The 26,711-nt window shown below is 36.4% G+C and overlaps 1 protein-coding gene across 4 annotated transcripts; it reads right to left on the bottom strand.

The window, feature by feature from the left end:
• Nucleotides 1-208: 208 nt before the first annotated feature.
• LOC149574831 (trihelix transcription factor ENAP1-like) lies at nucleotides 209-26,358 on the bottom strand. 4 transcript variants are annotated; one of them, XM_089814668.1, is made up of 2 exons: nucleotides 25,266-26,352; nucleotides 209-1,259 (listed from the first exon to the last, which is right to left on the bottom strand). In XM_089814668.1, exons 1-2 carry the CDS (start codon nucleotides 26,116-26,118, stop codon nucleotides 1,246-1,248), a joined length of 867 nt encoding a protein of 288 aa, XP_089670794.1. In that variant the 5' UTR covers nucleotides 26,119-26,352; the 3' UTR covers nucleotides 209-1,245. The 4 variants fall into 4 exon arrangements, with proteins under 4 accessions (XP_089670794.1, XP_089670796.1, XP_089670793.1 ...); XM_089814670.1 differs by lacking the exon at nucleotides 209-1,259 and adding an exon at nucleotides 13,254-14,136 and having other exon boundaries at nucleotides 25,266-26,356; XM_089814667.1 differs by lacking the exon at nucleotides 209-1,259 and adding an exon at nucleotides 24,502-24,615 and having other exon boundaries at nucleotides 25,266-26,358.
• Nucleotides 26,359-26,711: the final 353 nt, after the last annotated feature.

Below are 26,711 nucleotides of genomic sequence, written 5' to 3' on the forward strand. Positions count from 1 at the left end.
TAACTGCCACGCGATTTTTCAAATAACTAGTGCTGTTTTAAACAATGATAAAAGGTGAACCTTGGCTTTATGATTCCCTTGAATTGGATCGGCCACAAAACTAGTTTCCAAGAATTGGTCATCTTAAACATTGATTAAAATGTTCATTTGTCACTTCCATGATTCCATCAAGGATGCAAAAAATTTAAGACACATAATCAAAATGCCATAAAATGAAAGAGGACTTCTATTTTAGCATTACAAAAATAAAAAATCTATATTTCTCATATTGGTGCTCCCGACTTCATCATATAACTTCGCTAGAACTATCATCTTACAGCCTTCAAATCTTATCAATACAAAAATATCATCCCGAGTGAGGACAAAAACACTATTTTACTGAGCTCCAGTGGGGATATGAGAGTCATGTTCAAAACCAGATTTAAAACTCTTCTTGCTGACAGAATTAAAAGCCTTGAAAATGCTGCATTGCTTGCATAGCCTTATGAAAAATGCTTGGCCTCAAGGCTAGCACAAGGCACAGTCGAGAAATACTAACATGTATGGTACAATGAGTTGCCGATTTCCATTAATGATCTTTTGAACAGAATGGTCCACCTGTAAAGCCGCCATATTGCACATTGCATAGCGAGTTAATGGTGAGCAATCACTCGATGATGAATCCTCTGACCAAGTACTAAACAATGAATCTTCTCCACGATAAAATTGTAATACAAAATTTCACACGGATCATAGCCTGGAGCAAAGTTTTCAAAGTCTGTCCATTTAACAACCATCTTGCTAAGTGAGTGCCCTACTGCAACCACATTAAGTGAACTGAAAATACCGAGAACAGAAGCCATGTAAAATGGCAAGATCAGGTCACAGCAACCACCATTGAATACAACTAAGCAGAGTCCTCAATGTGCCAGCATGAGGATTCAAGGTAGACTTGGGCAATTACAAATTATATGTATACTAAGGCATATAATGTACAGACTTCTGTAGGCCAAAGCAATTTGAATTCTCAATCGCTGCCTAACCAAGGGAGTTGCTGTTTCTAGCTTTAAAAATTGCAGATTCACAGTCTGGGTAACACTCGAATTGGGCAAAGAAGAGCAGATCAAAATATTTAGGAAAAATATCAAACTCATGAGAGCTTTCGGAGCTATGTATCCTCGCTACCAGTGCACAGGAATCATGTTTCTCTTTAATTGAAACTATTCAAGACAGGTCACAACGACGCAGATTTCTGATATGACATACTTATAAATAGTGCTCTGCAAAAGAAGACCATAATCAGATTACTTGTGCCTCATCAAATGTATACATCAGACTTGTGCCTCACCAAGTGTATACATCAGTGTGATATTTATTAAGAATGCAATAACACTAGCATATATCTTAAATGCATTTATCGAAGAAAAAAATACAGTTATTAGCCTTGAAGCACCTATCTAATAGGTTCCCACCTCTCAGCATCTTAGAATAGATGTATTTAAAATATCTATGCTACCATACATTTTCATTTTCAAGATATAAATAATCAAATCAGTAAAGTAACCTAGAACACAAATACTAATAATGTGAAGAAAAAAAACTTACACTGTTACAATTCCCACTAATGAGTACCAAGCTATAACGTATCAACAAATGTACTATCCATTAAAAGTAGACTTCATGGTTGGATCATTATCCAAGTGTGATTATTTGCCAGTTCTTATTCTGGTACAGATGCGGATTCGAGATTCAGGTTTGATATTCATCCAAAATAAAATTGGATTGGGTTTGGGTTCGTGTACAAGATTTTCTTTTTTAAAAAAACAAATATATATATATATAATAACAAATAAGTCCATACACCACTATACTGAGTCTGCTCCAAAGAATTTTTAAAAAGACAAGAAAATAGAAAACTATTTATTGATAAATCTAATCTAATATTATTAATACGTTATCTAAAATATAAGATTTTATTTTATTTTAATTTTTCTTAATTAAAAATTAACATTTAAAATCTAATAAAAATTAATTTAATATTATTATTTATTTTAATTAGTGCTCAACTATTAACATTTCATGGTTAAAGTTTTATATTTGATATATTTGATTTATATAACAAATTAATATATACAAATTTAAAAGATTGAATTTTCTGACTTTTCAATTTAAATTTATGAATATTTAAAGACTGTTCTAAAGAGATTTCAGGTTTTAAATTAATAAATACATTCCCAGTTTTAAAGATATTTTTTAAGGTATATATTGTTTGCCACACTGTTATTATATTGTACGCCCTGGCAGCTTCCTCTGCAGCGTCGAGCCAAACTCTCATCTTCTTCCACAGATCTCTGATCTCTGCCACAAATCGCCCCCATGGCCGCTTTTGCACACCTCTGAAATGCATCTCCTTCACTGGATGAGTCACTGCCGCCATCACTTTCGCCACCTGATCCTTAGCACATCCCATCAAACCCAACTTAATATTCATATTCATCTCGAGTTCATGTCCATCTTCATCCCTCCTCCAAGCCTTGCCATGTTCATTGTCTCCATGCACTATTCATCTTCGGGTTGAAGTGAATGATATCTCAGAATGGTAGATGGGCTGCACGCATTACTAGATTAAAAAAAAGAAAGAGAAAAAACACATCTCTGCTCTGCTCTGCAACAGCGCATGTGATATAGCAGACGGTCATGATGCCTTTCACAAGACTGCTAAACTAAACTAAACAAATTTCAATCTTTAGTGTGAGTTGTGGAGGCAGTTGCTTTTATTTATGGCCTTTCCAATCTTTAACAAATATTGTTTCCTGCAGGTTTTCAGTAAGCTCCCAACCGTCGAGTCAGAAAAGAATGGCAACTTTAATTAAAATGTTGCCATTATCAATCATTCACTGGCAATCTCCAAACCACCAGGTTCATTTTATATTTTCCACAACCATCAGAGTTCAACCCAAAGTCAACCAGGGTCCTTAACTGCGAATTTTGACCGAATATCAGTGTCTGATGCCAACTTTGGATCGAATTTGAACCGAATTCAAATGACTATTGAATCAACTAGCAAATTCCGGGTCTGGTGAACGAATATGACAACTTAGCATGAAACTATCCAATTAACTATCCATTAACTCTTACAAATACTTTTGAAAAGAAGTCTATTCCATAAAATATGCCGTTATCTAACTCACTTTGAAGTTAATAATTCAATCTTCCGCCCATGTACACTCTTCCAATATAATATAAACTCCTACATTTTTGTTTCTGACCAAATGCTATTGCATGCCCTCGCTGCCATTATAGTTTGCCCTCTTGGCATAAAAATAGGAAGAGATTTACAAGGAAAAGGCATGTCAGAAACAAAACTCAGAATGAAAGGAGATTGATCAGAAAACTGTGGCAAATGAAATTCAGAATAATAAAACACCTCTATGCTCAGAGACAAACAGTAACTGGCCTAGTTACAGGCCACTCTTCAACTGGCTTTGCCATGGATTCTAAAAATCTCTGTTAAAAGTAGTTGAACTCTTAAAAGTACCATGTGAACTTGTATTAAAAAGATATTAATGTTGTAAAAAGTGATGTAAATAGTTATAACACAATGAAGTAATGTGCAATCGGCGAGAGTGAAGGAACCCTGATTCAACAAAAGACGGGTATTTTTACAGCCTGCACCATTCTCAGAAGTTAGTCAAGTGTGCCTTGGTATTAACATAAAAATGAGTGCAGTGCTCCCGGGGTTTTAGCTCATTGACATCTACTGATCACAAGCCTATAGATTATGAAGGCTATGATAGGTACCATGTTATACTCAAAATCTGCAAGTGCCATGTACCAGTTCTGAATTTGTTTCTTAGGATGCTGAAATTGTACAGTATTTCATATACATAAATTAATTATTAAAAATGAAAAAACAATTATTTAGCATTTTTCTTTACCAATAATACTAAGGTGGGGCAAATGTCAGATACAGTGAATGACCAGAACGTCTCGTCCCAGACTGTACTGGGGGTTTTCTTCCCCATTCTTTTCCCCCGATGTCTGCACTTTGAACGGGGTTTCATGTAAAAATTATATATATATTTGAATATCTGATAGTATGATACTTCACCGTTGATTAATTATAGTGATGAAGAAAATATGTATCCAAGATGATTCAAATGAAAGTCATTGCAATTAAAAAGTTTGAAATACAATTTAAAATTTGTATATTGGTCTTCAAACGTCATCAAAAGCATCTAGATCAAGGTCCTTTCTTGGTTCAATATCATTTAAACACAAGAAAATGAAGTGACACACTCCCAGTAGGTACATCACGTGTCAGAGACATCGCATGTAAGACCCCCGACCTCTCTGCATTAACTCTGGAAGCTCTATAACAGATGCACTTAAGTTGGAAGATTCAAGATCTATATCTTCCTTATGTGATAGGAGACGCATGTTGAAATGGATATAAACCAAGTCTTCAGTGTTCTTGCAGCCAACCAGTTACACTTAACTCAGTGGAGAAAGGAGTATGTATTTCATTCCAGTTCTCTTCAACCAAAGAACTTGCAACCTATTGAAATTGGGGAGAAAACCAACACAGCATAAAAATGCAAAATGTAAAATAATTTTAAGTATGAATATTTAAAAACAAAGAAATGCTTAGTTTGTGATGAAATTATAATTGCGGAAGGCTGGAGGAACAAATAATCGGGTACCATATGTATGAGCATCTTGTGTGTATTGATCTTGAAGAGTACAAATACTATGATCTCAGTCAGAGATAAATATGGTAAACTCTTTCTTAACATCTTCCATCACTTTGAGATCTAAGAAGGTTTATTGGAATACCAAATTGTACCCACTAGAAAGTTCTGGTACAATTTTCTCTGACAGAGAAGGTAACTCCATGCAATAATATTTGGGAAATAATGCATATGCACGGAGATGTAATGGTGTGTTCATTTTTGTTGAAGTATGTAGCTGCAACAGATACTACATATCTATGATCTTTTACGGTCATTTTCTCAGAATTTCTACTTTGTGCCTTCAGTTTGTGTTTTCTACTATGGCTGGAATAATTTGCTCACGATATCTCTGCCGCTGCTGCACTGTTATTTCATGTTGTTTGCTTTGGTTAGTGTCAATATTGATCTCTCTCATTCGCTGGAAAAAATCATGGTGACTTGGCAGCACCATTATACTTGTTCCTGGCACTTGTGATTGCATACTCCTTGCTGGCATTTTATTTGACTTCTGTATGACTCAGTAGCCATGTTTCTCCTATGGCCTTCTTATTGTTCTTGGTTTTCTTTAAAGGTGTTGGCTTCTTCTTTTATGGGCCGCGGATGTCTCATGACAGTAGTCATTTTTATATTCAACTCTTCAAGCATGGTTATGTCATCGGCACTTTTGTGAAAGTGATGTTCAGCTTGAATGAGAGGGCAGTCGTAATGTTTGGACGGCAATTTTTGTTAAGGTTGTAGCTTCTGTTGGATTGATTTTGACATGAGACACCTTATGATGGTAAATAATCTTTAAGATATAATATATATATATATATATATATATTATACACTATTATATAATACTCTAATAATATATTACATATATGGTTAACATATTAATATTACTTATATGCTTAAAATGAGTTACATATATGGTTATTTATATTACTATGTTAACTAGTGTTGTTTAACCATAGAGACATGTCTCTTCATGAGACATGTCTCCTCCTCTCATATTTATAAGCCTTCATTTGCATTTGGAACACAATCAAAATGATGGCAATCGTTAGTACATTTGCAGCCATCCTAGAATTTAACATGGTATCAGAGCAGGTGACTCCAGGACTGTTCGAAATTAATCTACAATACCAAAATAACCCAATAAATAAAGAATATACATGGTCAATCTCAAAGAGTTCTCTACCATCATGTGAGGGGACTATTATAATCTGACGTCCTTATATTCGAAAGTTCCTAAAATGTTAAAACTGTAGATCGTGAGTCAGAAGCTGCAAGCAAATGAACAAACGTTGTAGCCAGGATATGTGTTCAAAAAGACAAAGTCCAAAATGTGTGCACTTATATGAGATCTCTCTGTGCGGAATAAAATTGGAGACCATTTTCTTGTCAAAGGCAAAAAGTGTTCAAAATGGACAGAAAATTATCTATGCATCTTACATCTCTGCCTATGCCAGTGTATGTCATATATGAGCTCTTGCAACATCTCTATGGGTCACTCGCACTCTAGTCTCTCTTCATAGAGGGAAATGGTGGGAAGCTTGGATGCTCCATTCTGGTGCCCTACATTGTATTGTATGTATTCTGAGATGGGAAGTTGACATAGTTTACATCAGCAGTGTCTATTTTGATTTGTTGGGGTGATTCAAATGTGGACACAAAGGCCCTGACATCATTTAAATATGGTTTAAATGACCCACTGAAATATTTCAATGATTGGAACTACAAGAAGGGGAGTTTAAGTAGTTGACATTGCATGTGGAATGTAATTAAATGCAATTTAATGACAGATTATCTGTGGTGGTTTAGTAAGTCGAGCAATCATAATTTTATATATATATATATATATATATCAAAGTAACAAGAATCGGAATCGGATCGGAATCGGCAAGGCTGAATCAAATCGTGAATCGGCCATGAATCGGAATCGAATCGGCCATGAATCGGAAAATTAAAAAACCCTTGAAATTTAGTGAGTAACTTATTTCATAAACCCTTTATCGCTGATTCGATTCACCGATTCACAAAAAATCGTTTGGCTTGAATCGAATCACCAAATCGCGTGAATCGCATGAATCGCCGTGATTCTTGGAACTATGATATATATATATATATATATATATATATATATATATATATATATATATATATATATATATATATATATATATATATATATTGATTGATTTTATTTGTTCACTAGCAACGATAGTATCAGACATAAGGTTTGCGCAGGGAATAACTAGAATACTAAGAAGTGTCCTCCCACGATAACATCATGCAAGCCAACCAAGCACAGGATTAAAGTTTCATGTTTATTCAATCACTTTTCTTTATGGGGATTGTTATTATTTTTCTGCAGTGTTGTTTGGCACTTTTGACTATACTCGGTAAACAATCAATAGAAAATATGTGCCAGGTCTTTAAAAAGACGCACAAATGACAGGAGCTACACTGCATTTCAGAGCTTCTTATTTTGTACCTGAGTCATATTACAGATTGGCCAAATTTGGAAGCAGGCATGTTAAACATCGACTGAAAAAGCACCTCCAAAGCCAGGTTATATTAGAAGTCAACGAGTCTTATCCTTGATTGGGACTCATCATAGTCGATGATTCTTTTGTGGCCTCACAACAGGCAGTGATTCATTTTTAAATACATCCTCAACTCTGATATGTAAAGGAGAAGACATGTCTTAATTATAAGACGAACTATGACACTTGGTGTAGACAGTAATATTATTGTTGAGAAACAATTTCAAAATACTATGGTCTTTTCTACAATCCCTTCTAACTGTTGATAAAGAAATCTGATCAAGAGTGCCACATTAAACAAGATATGAGAAATACTACTTGAAGTTACAATCTAATATGGGTGGAAATGCATTCAGAAGAGAATTGAATGCAATGAATGGACATCGAGACTGGCTAAAATGTTTCTCAACATGGTTCTTTAACACTGCTGAACATAGTCCAGCCTAGCATCGTGGAAGGAAAGAGAGGATTAAATAGAAAGCTATCGAACAAGGGAGATAAGAAAGCAGGAGTATCACACATGTTGAGAAATAATGACATAGAAGCCGGAAGTAATATAGGAGATTAATGGAGACCGAAAATCTGTGTCATTTAATGTGGAAACCCCAAATACACCCACGGTTGTAGCTTACGCAAAGAGTTCAGTGTTGTCCAATGAAATATTTGTCCAAAACTATATCGGGCACCAAGTATCATTATTCAATCTTGTACATCATGGCAATATAATTGCCTAGTCAATGAAGTCAAAGCCTAAGTAAAAGGGGACTCAAGTACTGGAAATTGATCAATACTCCTATTCTTGATCGGCACATTCCTAAGACATACAAATAAGGTTTGTAGATCATATAATGTATCAAATTTTTATTATTTCATATTTAGAATGAATGACTTGTTATTTAATTTTTGATTTGTTATTTAATATTTGATTATGAAAAATGTATGCCAATAAAGCTAGTCATTACGAATAATGACATCAATCATGAAAGTTATAAGGGTATATAGACAACACATACATCCTAAGTTATAGATAGGAAAATATTATATTGATCTTATAGGAAAAATAATTTGTTGAAACTATCGATTAAAGTATATCTATAGAGAATGGAATATATTAGATGTCTAATGTATGTACTTAAATTAGATATCTGTTATATTGAAATAATGGGGAACATTCTTAGATTAATATCTAATGGAATGAAAGATCAAAACAAAGGATTATTGATGTACAAATGAGAATTTACTATCCTTGAGTATTTTATTTATCTAATCATTGTAATATCTCCCTTACTTGTATTTCTATGCAAGCATTTGCCTTTTCTTTTTTTCCTCCAAGAATGTTATTACAGGAAAAAGAGGGAGATTGAGAATCAGAGGGAGGTTGATATTTCACGTAACCTTGAAAGAGAGGGAGAAGACTGAGGATGTTATGTAGTTAATCTTCAGTGATCTCGGTCTTACTGATTAAGAGGGAGTAAACAATTTTGAGATGGATTACTCTAGCAATCAATAAATTGCCACTATCAAGAGGACTGTGATTCATACATCGTGACCATGTGATTTTAATGAGTCTACCCCTGTGTACATCATGAGGAAGTGATGAATTCTAAATGGTGTCACTTGTATTTGTAGAAGTTACTGTAAGGAAATTTGAGTTGTGAGACATTAATGAAGTTTTTAAGAATTCATTTGAATTATCGACAAGTCTCTCCTTGATGAATGAAACTTGACATGTGAGTTGTAGTCATTCATGTCGCACAATCATACTTAATCAAGATATTGACATATTGTGGATGAGTTTGATAAAATGAAAGGACATGTTTGCTTCTACTGTTAAACAAAATTAATGTTTGGATGAAAAGAGCAAGTTGGGACTTAGAAAATAGTTGTTACATTTGATACAACATTGTTCAAACAATATGAGTGGAAATTTTACATTGTGGGGGGAATAATAGTCAATCTTTCATTCCCACTTGAACCTTGTTTAGAGGGGAGATGTTCCATTCTCAAATAATCTAAAAGGGCAATTTTTGAATGTTTCATTCTCACTTGAACCTTATTTAGAGGGGAGATGTTCCATTCTCAAATAATCTAAAAGGGCAATTTTTGAATCTTCATGTGCAAATAAGTATTTTTATCTTTTACATTTATCTACTCCTTGTAGTCTTTCCCTTATTTGTAATTCGATACATACTACAAGGGTTATTTGCTTTGATCTTTTCCTTTATGTTTGAGGATATTCTTATAGGAAAAGAAGGTTGGTACTTTACATATGCTACCAAATATTGTGCTAACTCAATCTAATTATAATAGCTCCGAAGACCCTGATGATCAAGATAAATAAAGTGAGGCTCTTAAAAGCAAATAACTTTGATGATTGAGATTACAAGTATCCTTCTACATTAAGAGGGAGTACGGCACTTCTTCGAAAGCATTGTGGGAGCTTAGAAGATTAATATTCAGAGGGAGTCTAGAAATACATGTGTATGACAAGAATCATTGGGGGAAGAGAGCCTCTAAGGGAGTAACCACTAGACCTGACTTCCTAGGATCATTGTTCAGAGGGAGAATTTTTTCTTTTCTTTACGGTGCAATTCTTTGTGAATGATATCTTCTCTATGAGGAGAAGTTCTAAGTGAAACTCCTTATAATGCATTCTTCTCTGTGAGAGGAAATTAAGGTGAAAACCTTTGTGCCACCCTCTGACTAAATTCATGGTGGTTACTATTTCAAATATGATATGTAATGAAAGGTGATGATCTTTCATTGACATATATAAACAGAAGGTTACCATTATAAGGTGACGATCTTATAAATGGTAGACCTACTATCATGACAAACTTCATTAAGTTGTTGTACCAGAGTGTTGGAAGTCATGATAACGAACAGACAAAAGGTAACCATTGTAAGTTGGCAATCTTATAAATGGTAGAACTATTATCATGGTTTTTTAGGCCGAATTTTGCCGAACACCATGATAACCAACTTGTTATGGTTCTTTGGGTCGGATCTTACTAGACACCATGACATAGTTACTACTATAGACCAAACTTAAGGTGGTGTTTTAAAGTTATGGAAATTGCTTCAATTGTGTGTTATGAAAGGTGAGAAATTTAGTCTCATAGTGAATTGAATATCATACTAAAATGATCTCTTCATATTCTTGAGAGTATAATGTGTTCTATAAATCCTCCCTAGCTAAGAGGGAGTGTTAAAGTTATAGCATATGTCGGATTGATTTTGACATGAGACACCTTATTGATGGTAAATAATCTTTAAGATAAATATCTTTTATATATATATGTAATAATCTAATAATATATTACATATATGGTTAACATATTAATATTACTTATATGCTTAAGATGAGTTACATTTATGATTATTTATATTACTATGTTAACTAGTGTTGTTTAACCATAGAGACATGTCTCTTCATGAGACATGTCTCCTCCTTTCATATTTATAAGCCTTCATTTGCATTTGGAATGCAATCAATACGATGGCAATTGTTAGTACATTTGCAGCCATCCTCTAATTTAACAATTTTGTCTTTTTTGTATATGTCTCCTGCCGCAATATTGATCTCGATGTTTGTATTGCAGAGTATATGCACAATCAGTGATTGACTGATGATTATGAAAGTGATTCATATGTTTCATAAGCATTCTTGAAAAATGAGAGATTCTAATATTGTTGCAGTAAGGATTCCTATTTGACTGTGAGTAGACATCAATTATTTGGAAGGAAAATTCCTGTATGTGATTTGAAATCTGAATAAAAGTATAATCTTTTGGTGGGCTGGGTTGTTTCCCTCCAGAAGGAGATTTTTTTCCATGATAACTGTGGAGTATTATTTGTGTTCTTTGTTTTCATGTGTTGTATTTCTATATTCTGGTTCACAAAATTTAAAAAAATTGTTGCTACAATCTAATTGATTTTTTCAGCACTACAAACAAATTTTTCTTTGGGGTCATTCTCATTCTGTGCTATCAAAACTTTCAGTTTTTCTATCATGGAATCAATGTCATCATAGATTTCCCCCAAACATGGCCAATCTACATGACCAAACCTAATCATAGTAATGATACGTTCAAAGAGACTTAGACATAGTCCACATGACACTACATAATCATCATTTGGATCAATGACTCAACATTTTGGGATTTCTCTGAATTTGAATACTATTAAATACATTGGAAGCAAATGACCATGGCATCCAATGTTCGAAATTTCTTGGAAACAAATGCAAAGGTAAAACTAATAAAGCAAGCAATTTCCCTAGGGTGACCTCCAATAATTAGATAATAATATATGAATTCAATATTTGATAATGTAGACATCTACTCCTTATTAATAGGCTTAACTACATAGGGGCTTAACTATGTTGGTGAGATTTTGATACGTTGTTGAGCACAGTTCAGAGTAGTTGGATTCAAGATTTTGTGGTTCAAAGCACAGTTAGTATTTGTCCAAGAACAATTATGACTCACAATAATCTATATGTGAAATTCCTACTTCACATTTATCCATATAACGGTTTTTGATGATGCAGTTTTTTGAACGAGTTACCAAGATGTCTTAGCTTCATTCATTGCAGTTGGGACAAGATTTTGGGCTTCAGAGGTATGGTTTCACAATTCAATGGTGTTTCTACTTCGGAGTAGGTCGACCTCATGTGTTTACACTTAAATTACTAGTCTCAATGTTTGCAAGAACATATGTAACATGTATGATGCTATTTTTTGTCTCACTTAAGGTATGTTGTGGTCCACTTGGAATGTTTAGTGCTGACCTAATTCAAATTTTAGTTGGTCCTTGCTTGGCCGACAATGGGAGATGTTGCAAATGTAAAATTGGCTTAAATAAAGGATGAATCATTCAAGGATAATATGGCATGGAATGGCATGGTGTGGCATGTATTTGCATATATGTGTATATGCGATGAGGATGTATGAAAGAGGACTTGTATCCCTATTGCATATGTTAAAGTGTGGTAATTTTTGAACCCAAGAGATAATTTGAGGAAAAAATTATCAACCCACAAAGGAATCCCACGCAACTTTGCAAATTATGGAATCAGAAATTTTGAGGGAAAAATTTATGAAAACCCATAGAAAAATCGTCATGTGGCAAAACATGAGGCTTTGCATGGTAAACCAGCACAAGCAACATGCAAGTAACATGCAAGCAACATGCAAGGATGTGCAACTCACATTTGAATACATGGAACTTTTGAAAATCATAGACTTTTGCCCAAACCAAGAAATCACGTAATCGAAACCCTCAACTAAGCTTGCAATTTTGTGCAAAAATCTTCGAAGACGAACCACAATTTTTCATAAAAACACCTCTTAATGATTTCTATCTCAAAAAATTGAGAAAAAAAAAATCTAGATCAAAAGAGGCTCAATTTTTTCTGAAAAAAGTCGCCAAATTTTATGAAAACTCATCAACGTGCTCTGGTACCATGCTATGGTAGATCAATGTTGTTGTAATTGTATTAAAAAAAGGAGATGAAAGCTCCTTATATAGATTTACAAAGATGATGTTTGTAAAAGAAACAATCGTGAACTAAAGATGGAAATAGAAACTACCAAATAAACTAAGGACTAACTAAGAGGACCATTAAAGAAACATTATAACATTATAATAAGATGAACTTAGAATCTACTAGATGTAATCTCACCAGTGACTCCACCCATCTAGTACAAGCATCTAAGGAACGCTCAAATGATTTTCCAATCGATATCTCTTCTCCAATTCCATCAAATGGATGAAAACTAAACAATCAACACAAATTGAAGGTAGGTGCATTCAATCATTGGCTTACCACACAAGGCACACTTGTAAGAAGCAAGAGGTTAGTCACCTAGATTTGTTCAAGTCGAGCAAATAAACATCTACAATTACTTCTATTCAACTAAACTACTTCAATAAGAAATGGAATCTACTCTTAGTGAAAATTTGAGAAAACCATGAAACACTTCAAACAACATTAAGTGATACACCATGACGAACCAATAATGAACTATCCATTACTTGGATGAGATCATAGCAACAATTTGATCAAGTATCTCCCTTAGCTAGCCTTCTCTACCTCTAACTATCTAGCTTCTCCCTAGTCTCCTAATCTCTTGAATCTAACTTTCCACTTTCCAACCCTTTACAAATGAGAAGGCCTTGGCCTTTTAAAAAATTTCAATTACAATGAAGGGCCAAGATTGATTAAAGATCAAGGGCCAAAATTTAACCCTTGAAACCCTAATTAGGGTTGTCAAATTTACAACCAAATACATGACAGCAACAATAAGAAAAACACAATGATTTTACACCCAATGAGAAAATGGGACACTTGGCATGTTGTGATTGCTTGTTCTAGGATTTGGAATTTTGTAATTGGAGAAGACAACTCAACACCACGTCATCATCCTTATCTTGTAGATGCATCCAAGAACATGTGCTTTAAATCCTAACTTGTGTAATATTTCTTGCACAATTGTTAAGAAGTAACTTTAATGAAGAAAATCTTGATTCTCGATTCTTCTAACTTTGATTAACTCTTCCAAATTGTCAACTCTCTTAAAGGGTGATTATGATGGCCAATGTTTTCAAAATGTTTCCATCTTCTCTAATTTTCACAGTTCTTTTAAACTTTTCCATGTTTTGATTTGAGGTGGCATGCTTGAATCCTTCAATCCTCATTTTTCATGCTTGAAGTTTGGTTTTTCCTTTTGATTCTCCTTTATGTAGTGGAATATATCTTGGTCTTGATTTGCATTTCAACAACTTGATCTAAATCTTCCTTCTCCTTTGGAGCTTTGAGGTTCAATTTGATCTTGCTTGAATCTTCTTGTCGACCATCTTGCCTTCTGAGCCTCTCCTTCAAAATTGACCTTGCAAAAACAGAGGACAAATAAATATTAAGCTTTGTAAAATCGATAAGTAAATCAAAATGAAGAAATCTGAAAACTTTCATCGTAGCCAACATCAAAATGAAATGGATTTTCCTAAATCTCAAGATCAAAAATCCCTTCTCCTTGCAAATTTTGGAGTGAAATTGTGCTGAAATCTGAGAAATAAACTAGTGTTTTTCACCCATAAAATGCGCAAATTTCATTTTATTGGTGTAATTAAATATTACTAATTACACTTTACTTAAATTTACTTAGGATAATTTCATATAAGTTGTCATGTAGACACTTAGGAATTTGTATTCTATTTGAGCACATGGTGTAGGCGAAATCCACCACACCTTGTTGTTTGTGAGCTCTACCATTGTGTTCTTATCACATTATTATCCTCTCATTGTTACACATACTTTGTTACACAATGGAGGATGATCCACCTTTAGTGGACCATGTGATTACACCTTGTCTAGTTGATAGGGTTTCACTAGCATCACTCCTAATTATTATGCATTGACTATGTATTCAGGCACATCTACATATATTTTATCTGAAACCCATTATCATCTGATCATCAATGAATCAAGTCATTTGTCTCTCTTGTGCGATCAATTAAGCTCTTCTAGATCTTGGCACATTCATTCTTTGCCTTGGGCAAATTCTTACACATTTTTCTGCTACCTTTACTTCTGATTTTGAGAAAATCTGCTTAAATACCCAAACCCAATGCCATTTGATATTTCAAGATATGAATTCTTTGATTCCACAAGACATTGCTACCCAGAACTTGAGAACTTGACAATTCGCTCGTCAATCAGTAGCCCACTGCCAAACAAGGATGTAAGTTGCTGCTCCTAAATTACAGAGATAGAAATGGCATTCTCTGATGTTAAAGTGAACTTAATTCACAACTCCTTTACAAGCGATCCCAAGTTGAATGGGCACAATCTTCTATAAGGCCGACTTGGCCTTTCCTAGCCAATAAAATTTGGTTTGAATTTAATTCATAACCCTTCATAGGCCAACCAACACTTTTTGGACTGCATTGAGTTGTTTTAAAATTTAGAATTTCTCTTGAAGGCGGACTGGTCTACACTTGATGCTTCGTGAAAACATTGAAATTTGGGCAAAAATGTCCAGGAGAGGGCAGATCCTGCCCTCTCCTGCGTAATGTCTTTGATAAGATCTGCCTTCAACATGTTTAATTTGCACACAAATACCATGCCATGCCCCTACACTCGCAATGGAATGAACTAGATTAAGGGAGCGGAATTCTAAGAATTTTGGGCAATCTCTTCAAATTCAATATCAAACTTGTCTGCCTAAATGATCAATTTGCAAACGAAGTCATACCACACCTGTATATTATTGCAATGCCATGAATTTAGAGATGGAAATCGATATAACTGGGAGGTCAAAAATCACCAAGTATTGGGCAAAATTGCCCGAGGGTCGGATTCCGACCCTTCTTGGGCTTTCTCATTAAACATGAATCCAAATCTGCACTCGTTCATACTCCCTCAACCTGATTTCAGTTCAAAGTTCTTCATTTCTTTTCCAATTTGAATCAGGCTACAAACTTCATGCTAAAAACTATGGGGTGGAATTTTCAAACTTTTGCGCATTAATGCCCGAGTAGGGTCGGAATCCTATTCTATTTGGGCAATCTTCAGCAACATGCAATCAATCTTTCCCCAAAAACTTCCTGCCTTTTAAGTCAATTTTCAATCAAATTTGTTAAAATATTTAATGTTTCACCACCTAAGTCAAAGAATTGCTCAAAATGAAGGGTCAGAAAACTCAGACTTTTGGGCAATTTCAGCCCAACTCAAAAAAAAATCAAGTCCTCACACCACAAAAATTTTCATTCTCCAAGTTGTTTTCTCACCAAAATCGCCAATTTTTAAGGCAGAGATCTGAAAGGCACTAAATGTTTAAAGCTAGAATAGGAGGTTGAAATCTGGGAGTTTTAGGCAAAAGTGCCCAGAAAGGGTCGGATTCCAACCTGTTCTGGGCAATCTCATCCATCAGCAGGAAAAAAAAAACATGTCCATAGACCCCCTAAAAATCTCATTCGTTCAAGTCATTTCCATCAGATTTGTTTTCGTGATTCCAAGCTGATATCAAAGAATGAGCTAAAATGGAAGGTCAGAAATCTTATGATCTGGGCAATTTTGGGCATTTATGCCCCAAGAAGGTCAGATTCCAAGCTGTTTTGCGCAAAATCCCAGCCACTTCGCTCAAAATTTCCAAGTGCACAACCACACCAAAATTTCATTATTTCAAGTGACTTTTCATCAAATTTGCTAAGTTTTACATAGGCTCCAAAGAGTTAAGCTAAAATGGAAGGGTCAGAATTTAGCCAAGTTTGGGCATAAATGCCCAAAGAGGATCGCAGACTTCGCCCCTACTTAGGCAATCACAGCCAATAACCCAAAAATTTCTATGTATGAGAAACATTAAATATGCCCTTTACTCATGTTACTTTGCTCAAAATCATCAAGTTCTTCATCGAAATATACCTTAAAGGCTTGACTGAAGGGGTGGGCGGAGTTTTGCCTATGTTCTGAAATAATGCCCAAAGAAGGTCAGATTCTGACTGATCTAGGGTAATTTGCTAACTCCGCAACTCAACACTTAGCATAAGTCACATTTATTTCCTTTCTTGTACTTTAAGTTATATCTGTATATGTTTGAGAAAGGTTTCAACTTCATAGGAGTTATACTAAAGATTCTACATTTTGGGAATTTTCAGCATGCCTTCAGCAATGTTACCTAACTCAACTTTTCTTGACTTTCTACGGTTGAATTGAAGCCAAAACAAGGATGGTCTAAAGGTTTTAACTCATTTCATCCCAAGCCCCTTGGTTTCAACTCCATCCGCTTGGCTAGCTTAGCCCAACTTTTGTGCATATCCCTAACACTCTTGACTCCACAGCAGGCCAAAATTGCTCAAAATCACTTCCTTGACTTGGACACTTGAAAATGTTGCTAACTAAAACCACCTAAGACCATGACTATTATTATTGCCAAAGCAAAAAGAGGGCATCCCCATTTGCAATGGGGGCGATGGTGTGGAAACCTCACAACGAACACCAATAGACATTAATGCATGCTACAATTCTCAAAAACTAAGCTATGCACTTCCACGGTGTATGGGTGAGATTAAGGCATTACAGTGAATTATAAGCTAATGAGAATGCTCCTATAATATTTATACATCTACAAGTCTCACATACTAGCATAACAAAATTCTCCATTGCAAGGTATAATTTCTATGTTTTAGGCAATTATATATTTAATCCAATGGAATAGCAACTCATACAAATTTCGAAAATCACTAAAACAAATGGAAAGAAAGACAACTATTTAATGCAGAATTCCCTTAGAGAAACCCACCCTCTATGGGTGAAAACTCCAGCAAGAGTGCTGCTCCAAGCCCTAAATCATTGTACTTCTGTAATTATAGATGATAGAATGTCTCTAAAATGGGCTCATGGTACTCAACAATCTAACTCTATATCAATATCTTGTATGCAACTCCATAAAAACCTTGCTTTACAGTACCAAACAACTAAGCATAACATTAAAAACCACAATCGCCATTTTTACACAAAAACTTGAATTTGATTTTAAAACCTTCAAGCTTCAAAACGGGTGTTTTCCATTGACTAACAAAAGACGAGTAGAAGAGACAACAACTCTAGCCATTGCCCTACCTTAAGAGACAAAATAGTTAAACCACTAGTTCCACAAACAAGTAATCAAGGCATGTACAAAACAACCAAGGTGGTGAAATAATTGCCCCATCCATGAACCAACAGCGATGTAAACTACCAAGCACCCTACCATATTTAACAACTTGATCCACCAATTGTAAAACACTTGCTTTCTTCATAAGCTGTCTAATTTTCTGACTTCATTGAGATGTTCCATACAAAGGTCATTTTCCACACGTCAACTCATCCTTGGCTTTGAAACTGATTAACCAAGGAAATATAAGTCTTTAGCAACTTTAACCAAAAGTGATATTTTTCTTTCTCATGAGACTGTTTTGACACAAATCGCAAATCATGTTACAAGTTCAATGGCAAATTTTATATTTAAATTGCTTCCAAAGTTGTGTTCTTCTTGCTTCCATTGTCAACAATGACATGTCGCAATTGTCCAATGACCAACAATTGAGATGTTCCATACAAAGGTCATTTTCCACACGTCAACTCATCCTTGGTTTTGAAACTAATTAACCAAGGAAATATAAGTCTTTAGCAACTTTAACCAAAAGTGATATTTTTCTTTCTCATGAGACTGCTTTGACACAAATCGCAAATCATGTTACAAAGTTGTCGTGTTCTTCTTGCTTCCATTGTCAACAATGACATGTTGCAATTGTCCAATGACCAACAATTGAGATGTTCCATACAAAGGTCATTTTCCACACGTCAACTCATCCTTGGCTTTGAAACTGATTAACCAAGGAAATATAAGTCTTTAGCAACTTTAACCAAAAGTGATATTTTTCTTTCTCATGAGACTACTTTGACACAAATCGCAAATCATGTTACAAGTTCAATGGCAAATTTTATATTTAAATTGCTTCCAAAGTTGTCGTGTTCTTCTTGCTTCCATTGTCAACAATGACATGTCGCAATTGTCTAATGACCAACAATTGAGATGAGAATTACAAAAATTCCTTACTTCTTCAAGATATGAATTAGAAAATGTATTTTCCCTCATCTTGTGCCACTACGGTGGAACACTAAACTCCCATCTATCCAAATGGGCATTTGAAAGTATGGAATTCTTCAATTGACCAATAGAACTATGTAATGTGCACCACTTGCTAGATTTCAATTGCTTACTTCACACTTTAGATACTGTGTTCTTCATTTGGGGTGATGACACGAAGATCCTTTTCTTTATTGCTCTAAGTTCACTTGGCTCTAGACTATGTAGTTTTAGGCCTCTATACCAAGCTTCTTGTACTTGCACATCATAGATAGAAACTCAAATGCTTCTTGAACCAAGCTTGGTCTAAAGCTTGGTCTAAGACAAGAAATGAAACATAGGGATTGATCTAAGGCATCGTAGATAGAAGTTTTCAAGTCTCAAGACCAAGCTTCTTGTACTTGCACATCGCATCAGTGTATATCTTACATACAACATGCAAAGAATAATTGAGAAGTCACAAGGAAAATTGCAATGATCATAGAATGTGATACAAACAAATGCATCCATGACACGTGTCCAAAGCCTAGAGATGCCCAACTTACAATGCCCTAAAATTGTTTCAAATTTATTATGAATGGAAGCAAGTGAATGAATCATATGAGCACAAAAAAAAACCCAAACTGCTTAGATGTAGAGAGAAAATGAACAATGTATTGGCACAAGGTAATTCATGTTTATATTAAACACGAGGATGCAGTCCCTGCCCCAAAACTTGGCTTCTTTGTCCCCTAGCCCTTTCGGGGACAGCGAGCTGCCAAGGGGATGCCCCCCTCCTATCCCTAATACCTACCTATTCAACCCTCTATACTGGGCACCCTTGAAATGCCCAAAAATCAAACCAACTACTGACAGTGATTTTAATGTCTTTGCATAGATTTGAAAGCACATAACATGAACAAGAAGGAATTTATACAAAACTGAAGATTGAACTACTATTGAAATAATATTAGTTTTCAAGCTAATAAAATCGAATACAGTGCAAACTTTCCAACTCACTAATTACTCCACCATTATAACATGCTATTCCAGTCATGATTTCCCAACTTGTTGCTACAGTAATATGAATAGTGCCACGCTACAGTGCTGATACAGTAAAAACTGCCTTCAATCAGTCCAAAACCCTCATAAAACATTCCTCTACAATGGCATAAATATCAGACAAGGAATAAGAATGGTATGAGCAAACACCCAATCCGCCTATAGCTGGAAATGCGCTGAAGCTTCCTATTAATGAAGCTAATAGCAATGAATTTCAAAAGCCAAACCCCAATGGAATGACGTCTACAATGTCATAAGAGAGGATAGATGTCCTCTAATGCCAAGAACAATTTCTTCTCATATTCAACATGCCTAACAATAGCCACAAGCTCTCCTTTTATTCCTACTTCATAGGGTCAACCACTTTTCACAAGCAATATGGGATAAATAAAATAAAATAAAAGGCTAACGGTCAAACAACCGGACAACTGCTGAAGTGGGGACATTACAATCTGCCCCCCTCGAAATTGCTTGTCCTCTAGCAATCTCAATCCTGTTTGCTGTAACACCTGCTCACTCTCCCAAGTAGCATCTTCCTCTGGCAGGTCTCTCCATCTGACTAAATGTTCTTTAATCACCCTGTTTTGCACAGTCCTCTCCCTAGTATCCAAAATAGTCTCAGGAATCAATACGAGCTTCCCCTCCTCATCTAATGGTGGCAAATCTACAAAAGGCACAACTCTCTGACTGATGGCTTTCTTAAGTCTCCACACATGAAACACATTATGCACCCGACTACCCTCTGGAAGCTCAATCTTGTAGGCAACCTCGCCCACCCTACATCATCATGTCGAAACAGTCTCTGCATTCACCTCAAGAAGATTACTCTACAACTCCCATCTGAAAGTCCTCTAAGTACAATAGTTCTGCCCTCATGCTAAAACCTCATCTCCAATTTTGCTAGGCTGAGTGTGAACTCGACTAGCGAGGCCATCCATGTCATGTCGAGGATGACATCATAGTCTCCCATGTCTACTACATAGAACTCATCCTCCAACTCATAGCCATCTCCTAGCCTGATGTGAAGATTAGATATCTTCCGAGTGCATAATAATTTGTCACCATTAGCTATCATGACTCTAAACCCGACGTGCTCCTTAGTCTGTGCATCTATGAAATTATGTGTAGCCCCAATGTCAATAAGTGAGATCACTTTCTACCCCTAGATAGTACCCCTAACCTTAAATGTGATTGCCTTTTGAGCCCCCATTAATCATGCCAATGACTTCTCATCCTCAGGAATACTACTCTCCTCTGTAGTGCCATCCTTGTCTAAGTCAGAGTGCTAATCCTCCCTCTCTGACTGTGACTCCTCTGTTGAGAAATACTCCATTTGATTTGCCTTAGCCTTGAGAGAACACTTATGAGCTAAGTCCCAAGGCTCTCTGCAATGAAAACATAGCTTCTTCCTCAACTCATTCAAGGTGTCATTATCCAGCTTATTATCCCTTTTTGGCTGAGCATCCTTGTGAAAAGATTTTTTGTCCTTCTCCTTGTCCTTTTTCATATATGAATCCCTATGCTAAAATCTACTCCTAAAAGAAGAAGGTGCTAAGTCACGAGCCTTCTTAGTAGCCTCTTGTAATGTAGTTGGGTCATGCCCCTTGACCCAAGCCCTCAAGGGATCTAAAGGTCCATCCATAAACAACACTACTAACCTCCTCTCTAAAATATCTATGACCAACACAGCTAACCTCTGAAATTCACTGATATACGTCTCAACTGATCCCCACTGCTTGAGTTGTGCCAACTCCTTAAACTGTAACTCGAGATCTTTGGTATCAAATCTCTCTATGAGTCTCTCAGTGAACTCCTCATAAGATGTGATCTGATTATGTCCCAGGGTTACCACACCATGGTGCCACCACTCATGCATTGGACCATCCAAATGAATAGCCGCATACTTGATAGCCTCCTCCTCAGGCATAGGATTCAGCTGGAAGTATGTATCTACCTTCTACACCCAAGCTCGTGCAGTCGTCTTCCCTAAAGCATCATAATAAGGTAAAGAAAGTTTCCCAACTTTTTTTCTCAGCTCAAAGTTTTGATTTCTCCCTCCTAATCTGGGCATGTGTCTCATCCTCGAGTCCATATAATCTCTGAGGGAAATATCCGCCTGAAACTTTGATCCACTAGCCTCCTAGTCCCTCCTAAATTGATCCTGTAACTCAGTAAATTGTGGTTCATTAATTGGTTGAATCGGATCTCTGGGTGGGAAGGTGGGTAGAAGAGGTCTCGAGCTTGCTGCTTGAGTTGGGCGTGCAGCATGTCTAAAGTTATCAACCTCATTCCCATTGTTGCCATGTCCATTATTACCATTAATATTATTCTCAAGACTGTTGTTGTTGCCTCGGCCTCCGTTATTATCATTGCCCCTATTGTTATCGTTTCCCCCATTGTTATTGTTTCCATTGTTGGCATCACCTGGATTAATATTGACTCCCATCTATCTAGCCATAAGTTGCAACATCATATCCATTCACCTATTTTGCTCCTATTGCATACGCTACCCCTCCTCTAATATACCCAGTAACCGTCTAAACATTACCTCCTTCTGATCTGGATCGGTATTCCTGCCTTTGCCTAGTCCTATATCCCTGTCATTTCGGTCACCCATATTGTTGTCTTGTTCAAAGAATATCTCCTCTATGTCTGTATAATTGGATTGTATGTCCCTCTGCACGGATGAACTAGATTGTTCGCTCTACAAGTCTAAACTCTTACTTTGTCTTGCTCTGGTATTGCGGAAATTATAAAGCCCCTGTCGCATGCTCAAACATAAATGCTTAGCCCTTTTAATTTCTAATTTTAGTGTTTTGACATTTTGTCAAACACTTTTCCCTCTATCTGGCTGTCCCAAATTGCCTATAAGATCTCCACAGGATGGCAGGACTTATAGCTCTTATACCACTATAATGGGCACCCTAGAAATGCCCAAAATCAGAACCAACCGTTGATAGTGATTTTAATGTCTTTGCATAGATTTGAAAGCACATAACATGAACAAGAAGGAATTTATGCAAAACTGAAGATTGAACTACTATTGAAATAATATTAGTTTTCAAGCTAATAAAATCGAATACATTGCAAACTTTCCAACTCACTAATTACTCCAGCATTATAACATGTTGTTCTAGTCATGATTTCCCAATTTGCTGCTACAGTAATATGAATAGTGTCGCGCTACAATGTTGGTACAGTAAAAACCGCCTTCAATCAGTCCAAAACCCTCATAAAAACATTCCTCCACAATGACATAAGTATCGGACAAGGAATGAGAATGGTATGAGCAAACACCCAATCCACTTGTAGCTCAAAATGCGCCCAAGCTGCCTATTAATGAAGCTAATAGCAATGAATTCCAAAGGCCAAACCCCAAGGGAATGACGTCTAGAATGTCAAAAGAGAGGATAGACGTCATGTAATGCCAAGAACAGATCCATAACTCACGCATCCAATTTCTTCTCATATTCAATCTACCTAACAATAGCCACAAGCTCTCCTTTTATTCCTACTTCATAGGGTCAACCACTTTTCACAAGCAACGTGGGATAAATAAAATAAAATAAAAGGCTAACGGTCACACAACCGGACAACTGCAAAAGTGGGGACATTACACCCTCTGAACCACCAAGAAACATCCCTAGCCATTTAAGGACATCTAGCCTTCCTAGGAATGGCTAATGGTCTCTTGTTGGGAACGCCGCTAGCATTAAAATACAAAAAAAAAATGAAGACTCAAACCCATCTCACATCATCCCCCTATCCCCATCCCCAACACATCGTAGAACATAGGTTTTGTGAATAAAGATCCAAGAGGTCCTAGGTATTATGCAAGATGTCCATGCCTATACTCGTATATTTGGTGCTCATCCAAAGGATCATTATACTATTAAATACAATTGTGGAAGACAAGAGGCATAATGGCAAGTACAAGAGTGTAACGGCTCACCTTCTAATAACTCATTTACTCTATTGTTTTGGTTTCTTGAGTCACCACAAAACAAGGATCCAGGACTATTAGAAATGGTTGCCATAGAATAGGAGGAATTATGAATTTGCAGCTTGACAATGTGTGCTTGGGAAGATTTTGAACCTTGCATCATGTGTTATGAAGCAATGTCATTGTATCAAGATGATCAAATTGCCAGATCTTTCTGAATTCCCCAACAAGAAAGAGGTATATTGTATGCTCCAACATTAGGCAAATAATTTACCCTTCAAAGGATAAGAACCATTCCAAGAAGGTGATAACAAGAGTTCAATTGATTTATATTCAGTTTGTATAACATTATGTTCAACTTAACTCATATTTAAATAAATTTCACCAATTTTTCAAGTTACAGTTAGAATTTTCCAGTTGGCAAACAAACATAACAGCCATCTGATTTTGTTCACATCAGTTCATATGTAACTGTATATCTTTATTATGTTACATAATAAATCTAAAACAAACAAAAAAAGATATTATACACACCAGCCCTTGTTATGTCTAGAAGTAATTGTCGCCGAATCGTTTGCAAGAGTCCTTGCGACATGTAGAAGTAACTATCCCTACTATATAAATTCAGTGCATGAAAATTAAAACTGGAATATAAATTTTCAAACAATAAGACCACAATATAGAATACCTGTAAAATCATAATCAACCTGAACACAAGATAATGGGCCACCACAGATCCAAGAGGCTGATTACATCTACAAATCCAAACCAAGAATCAAGGAAATAACCTTCTTATCTCCTAGTGCAATTGTAATGATGTAAGATTGCGATATGGGTGGAATTATCTTTATTATACAAACAGAACCCTCTTGGCAAAGAAATTACCAGGATGCAAAGCGCTAAAAACAGAAAGGTTATCATAAAATGAATTGGAGAGGGTTACAACTGTATAAAGAAGACGCCATTGTTCCATTTAGGAGAGATGAAAAAAAAAATTCTAAAACTAATCCAATCTTACTTCCGGAAGCAATCAATATTTGATGAGCATTAGCAATGGTTTTCAGGAAGACGGCACGGCCCTACCATAAGATATTTTAGAGAACACAAAACACTAATAGGAAAAAACCATATAGGGACATCCTTACTTGTGACTGTCAAAAGGCAATATAAGCTCGGGAAGAGAGCCATAGATTGTGAGGGTTACGACCTAGTAGGCAGGTTGAATTCAGGAGGTCCATTCTGTAACCCAGATTGGTACACAGCACTAATGTGTAAGAGTAAAATAAATTTCGAAACTTTGCCAGATGGTATATCAGAAAATTTGTATATCTCTCTTTTGCGTAATCAAATTTTTAAATCTTACAAGAGCATTTGAGCGAAGAAAAACCAGGGGAAAAAAGAGCACCTGTGCTGTTCTCCTCCTTCCCATGCTTGATCTTGGCAAGCTCCAACTGAGATTGCATAAAAAGATGCATCCTCTGCAACTCCAAGTCCTTCATAAACTCCATCCGCTGCTTCTCCAGATCCATTATCTGCTGCTGCTTTAATACCTCAATCCGCTCATAGACTTCCCCAAACTTCACAATAGCACTCGCCACCTCCTTGAGCGCCACCCCATGATCAACCTGCTGCTGCCTCCGATCATTCACCCAGCTCTCAGTCATTTCAGGGCTCTCCGTATTGTTCACCCGCTGCTGATGACTGTTGTAATTATTAACCCCTACATTGGGAATACCCAGCTCGGGAGAATGCGCAGCTGCAGTGAGCAGAAGTGGTGGAGCGGGAAGAGGAGGCGGAGGAGTTGGAGAGAGGTGATTAGGGGGTTTCTGAAGCTGGAGTTGGCTCTTCCTGGAGGGTCCAATTAGCTCATCCATTCTGTTAAAAAGCCCCCATTTTGAAACCCCGCCGCCCAAGATCCTGTTTTTCTCGACCTTATACTTCTTCTTGAGCGTATCCAGACGATTCTTGCACTGCACATCAGTCTTCGGCTGTTTAGTGTTACTTCCGGGCCTTGTATTAACAGCATCCGCCACTTCCTTCCAGTGCTTCTGCTTCAAATTACCGCGGTTCAGCTCCAGATAACGATTGCCCCAGGCTTCGATCAGTGTCATTGTGGCGCCCTGGCTCCACACATCGTCTCTGCCGCCGGCCCGTTCGGTGGTTGCTCCCGCCGCCGCCGCCAATGCTTCTCCGGCGGTGGCACTCCGGAGCGGCAAGGACAGGCTGAGCCCATTGGAAGAGGCGACGCCGGCCTCCATTAGAGGAGAGGAGAAAGGGGGAAAAGGACAGAGGATCAATGGCTAAAGGCACAATGTGAAAAGGGCTTTCGTGGGCTCTTCAATTTTTGAAGACCCGGCGGTCTTCACGGTTCTCGGCGTTGTCTAGGGCCGGCGAGACGGGGCTTGCAATGGAGCGGTGGGCCCGAGGTTTTATACACGCGCTGCCGCAACGATTGGAATGCCTCGGGTGGCTCAACTGTTTGAACAAATTTGATTCTGGTTTGGTTGAAAGCAAGGAAAGGGAAAGGCTCTCATGTTCTCTAAAATGACCTTAGATTTGAGGAGAATCACTTGAGGAGAATAGTGATCCTAATTATCAAAATTTATTCCTCTTATTTTGGGAGTGGTTGCTATGTGTGGGTTCCATAGGTTGCCTTGGTCTTGTAGAACATTATTAAAATCTTTCGTTTCATTTCATGCACTTTTCAAAATAGAAAAAATAATAATTACATTTTACTCAAATTTTAACATATGTTTTTCATGATCAATTTGTTAAAAAAAAACTATCATTTTGAAATTTGAAAAAAAAACTCTTTTACATTACATTATGAATAGAGATTAGCCAATGTTGT

Source organism: Cupressus sempervirens, chromosome 2 (assembly GCF_028749045.1).
Source record: "Cupressus sempervirens isolate cs-2001-9-10 chromosome 2, ASM2874904v1, whole genome shotgun sequence".
In the NCBI taxonomy this organism is placed as follows: domain Eukaryota; kingdom Viridiplantae; phylum Streptophyta; class Pinopsida; order Cupressales; family Cupressaceae; genus Cupressus; species Cupressus sempervirens.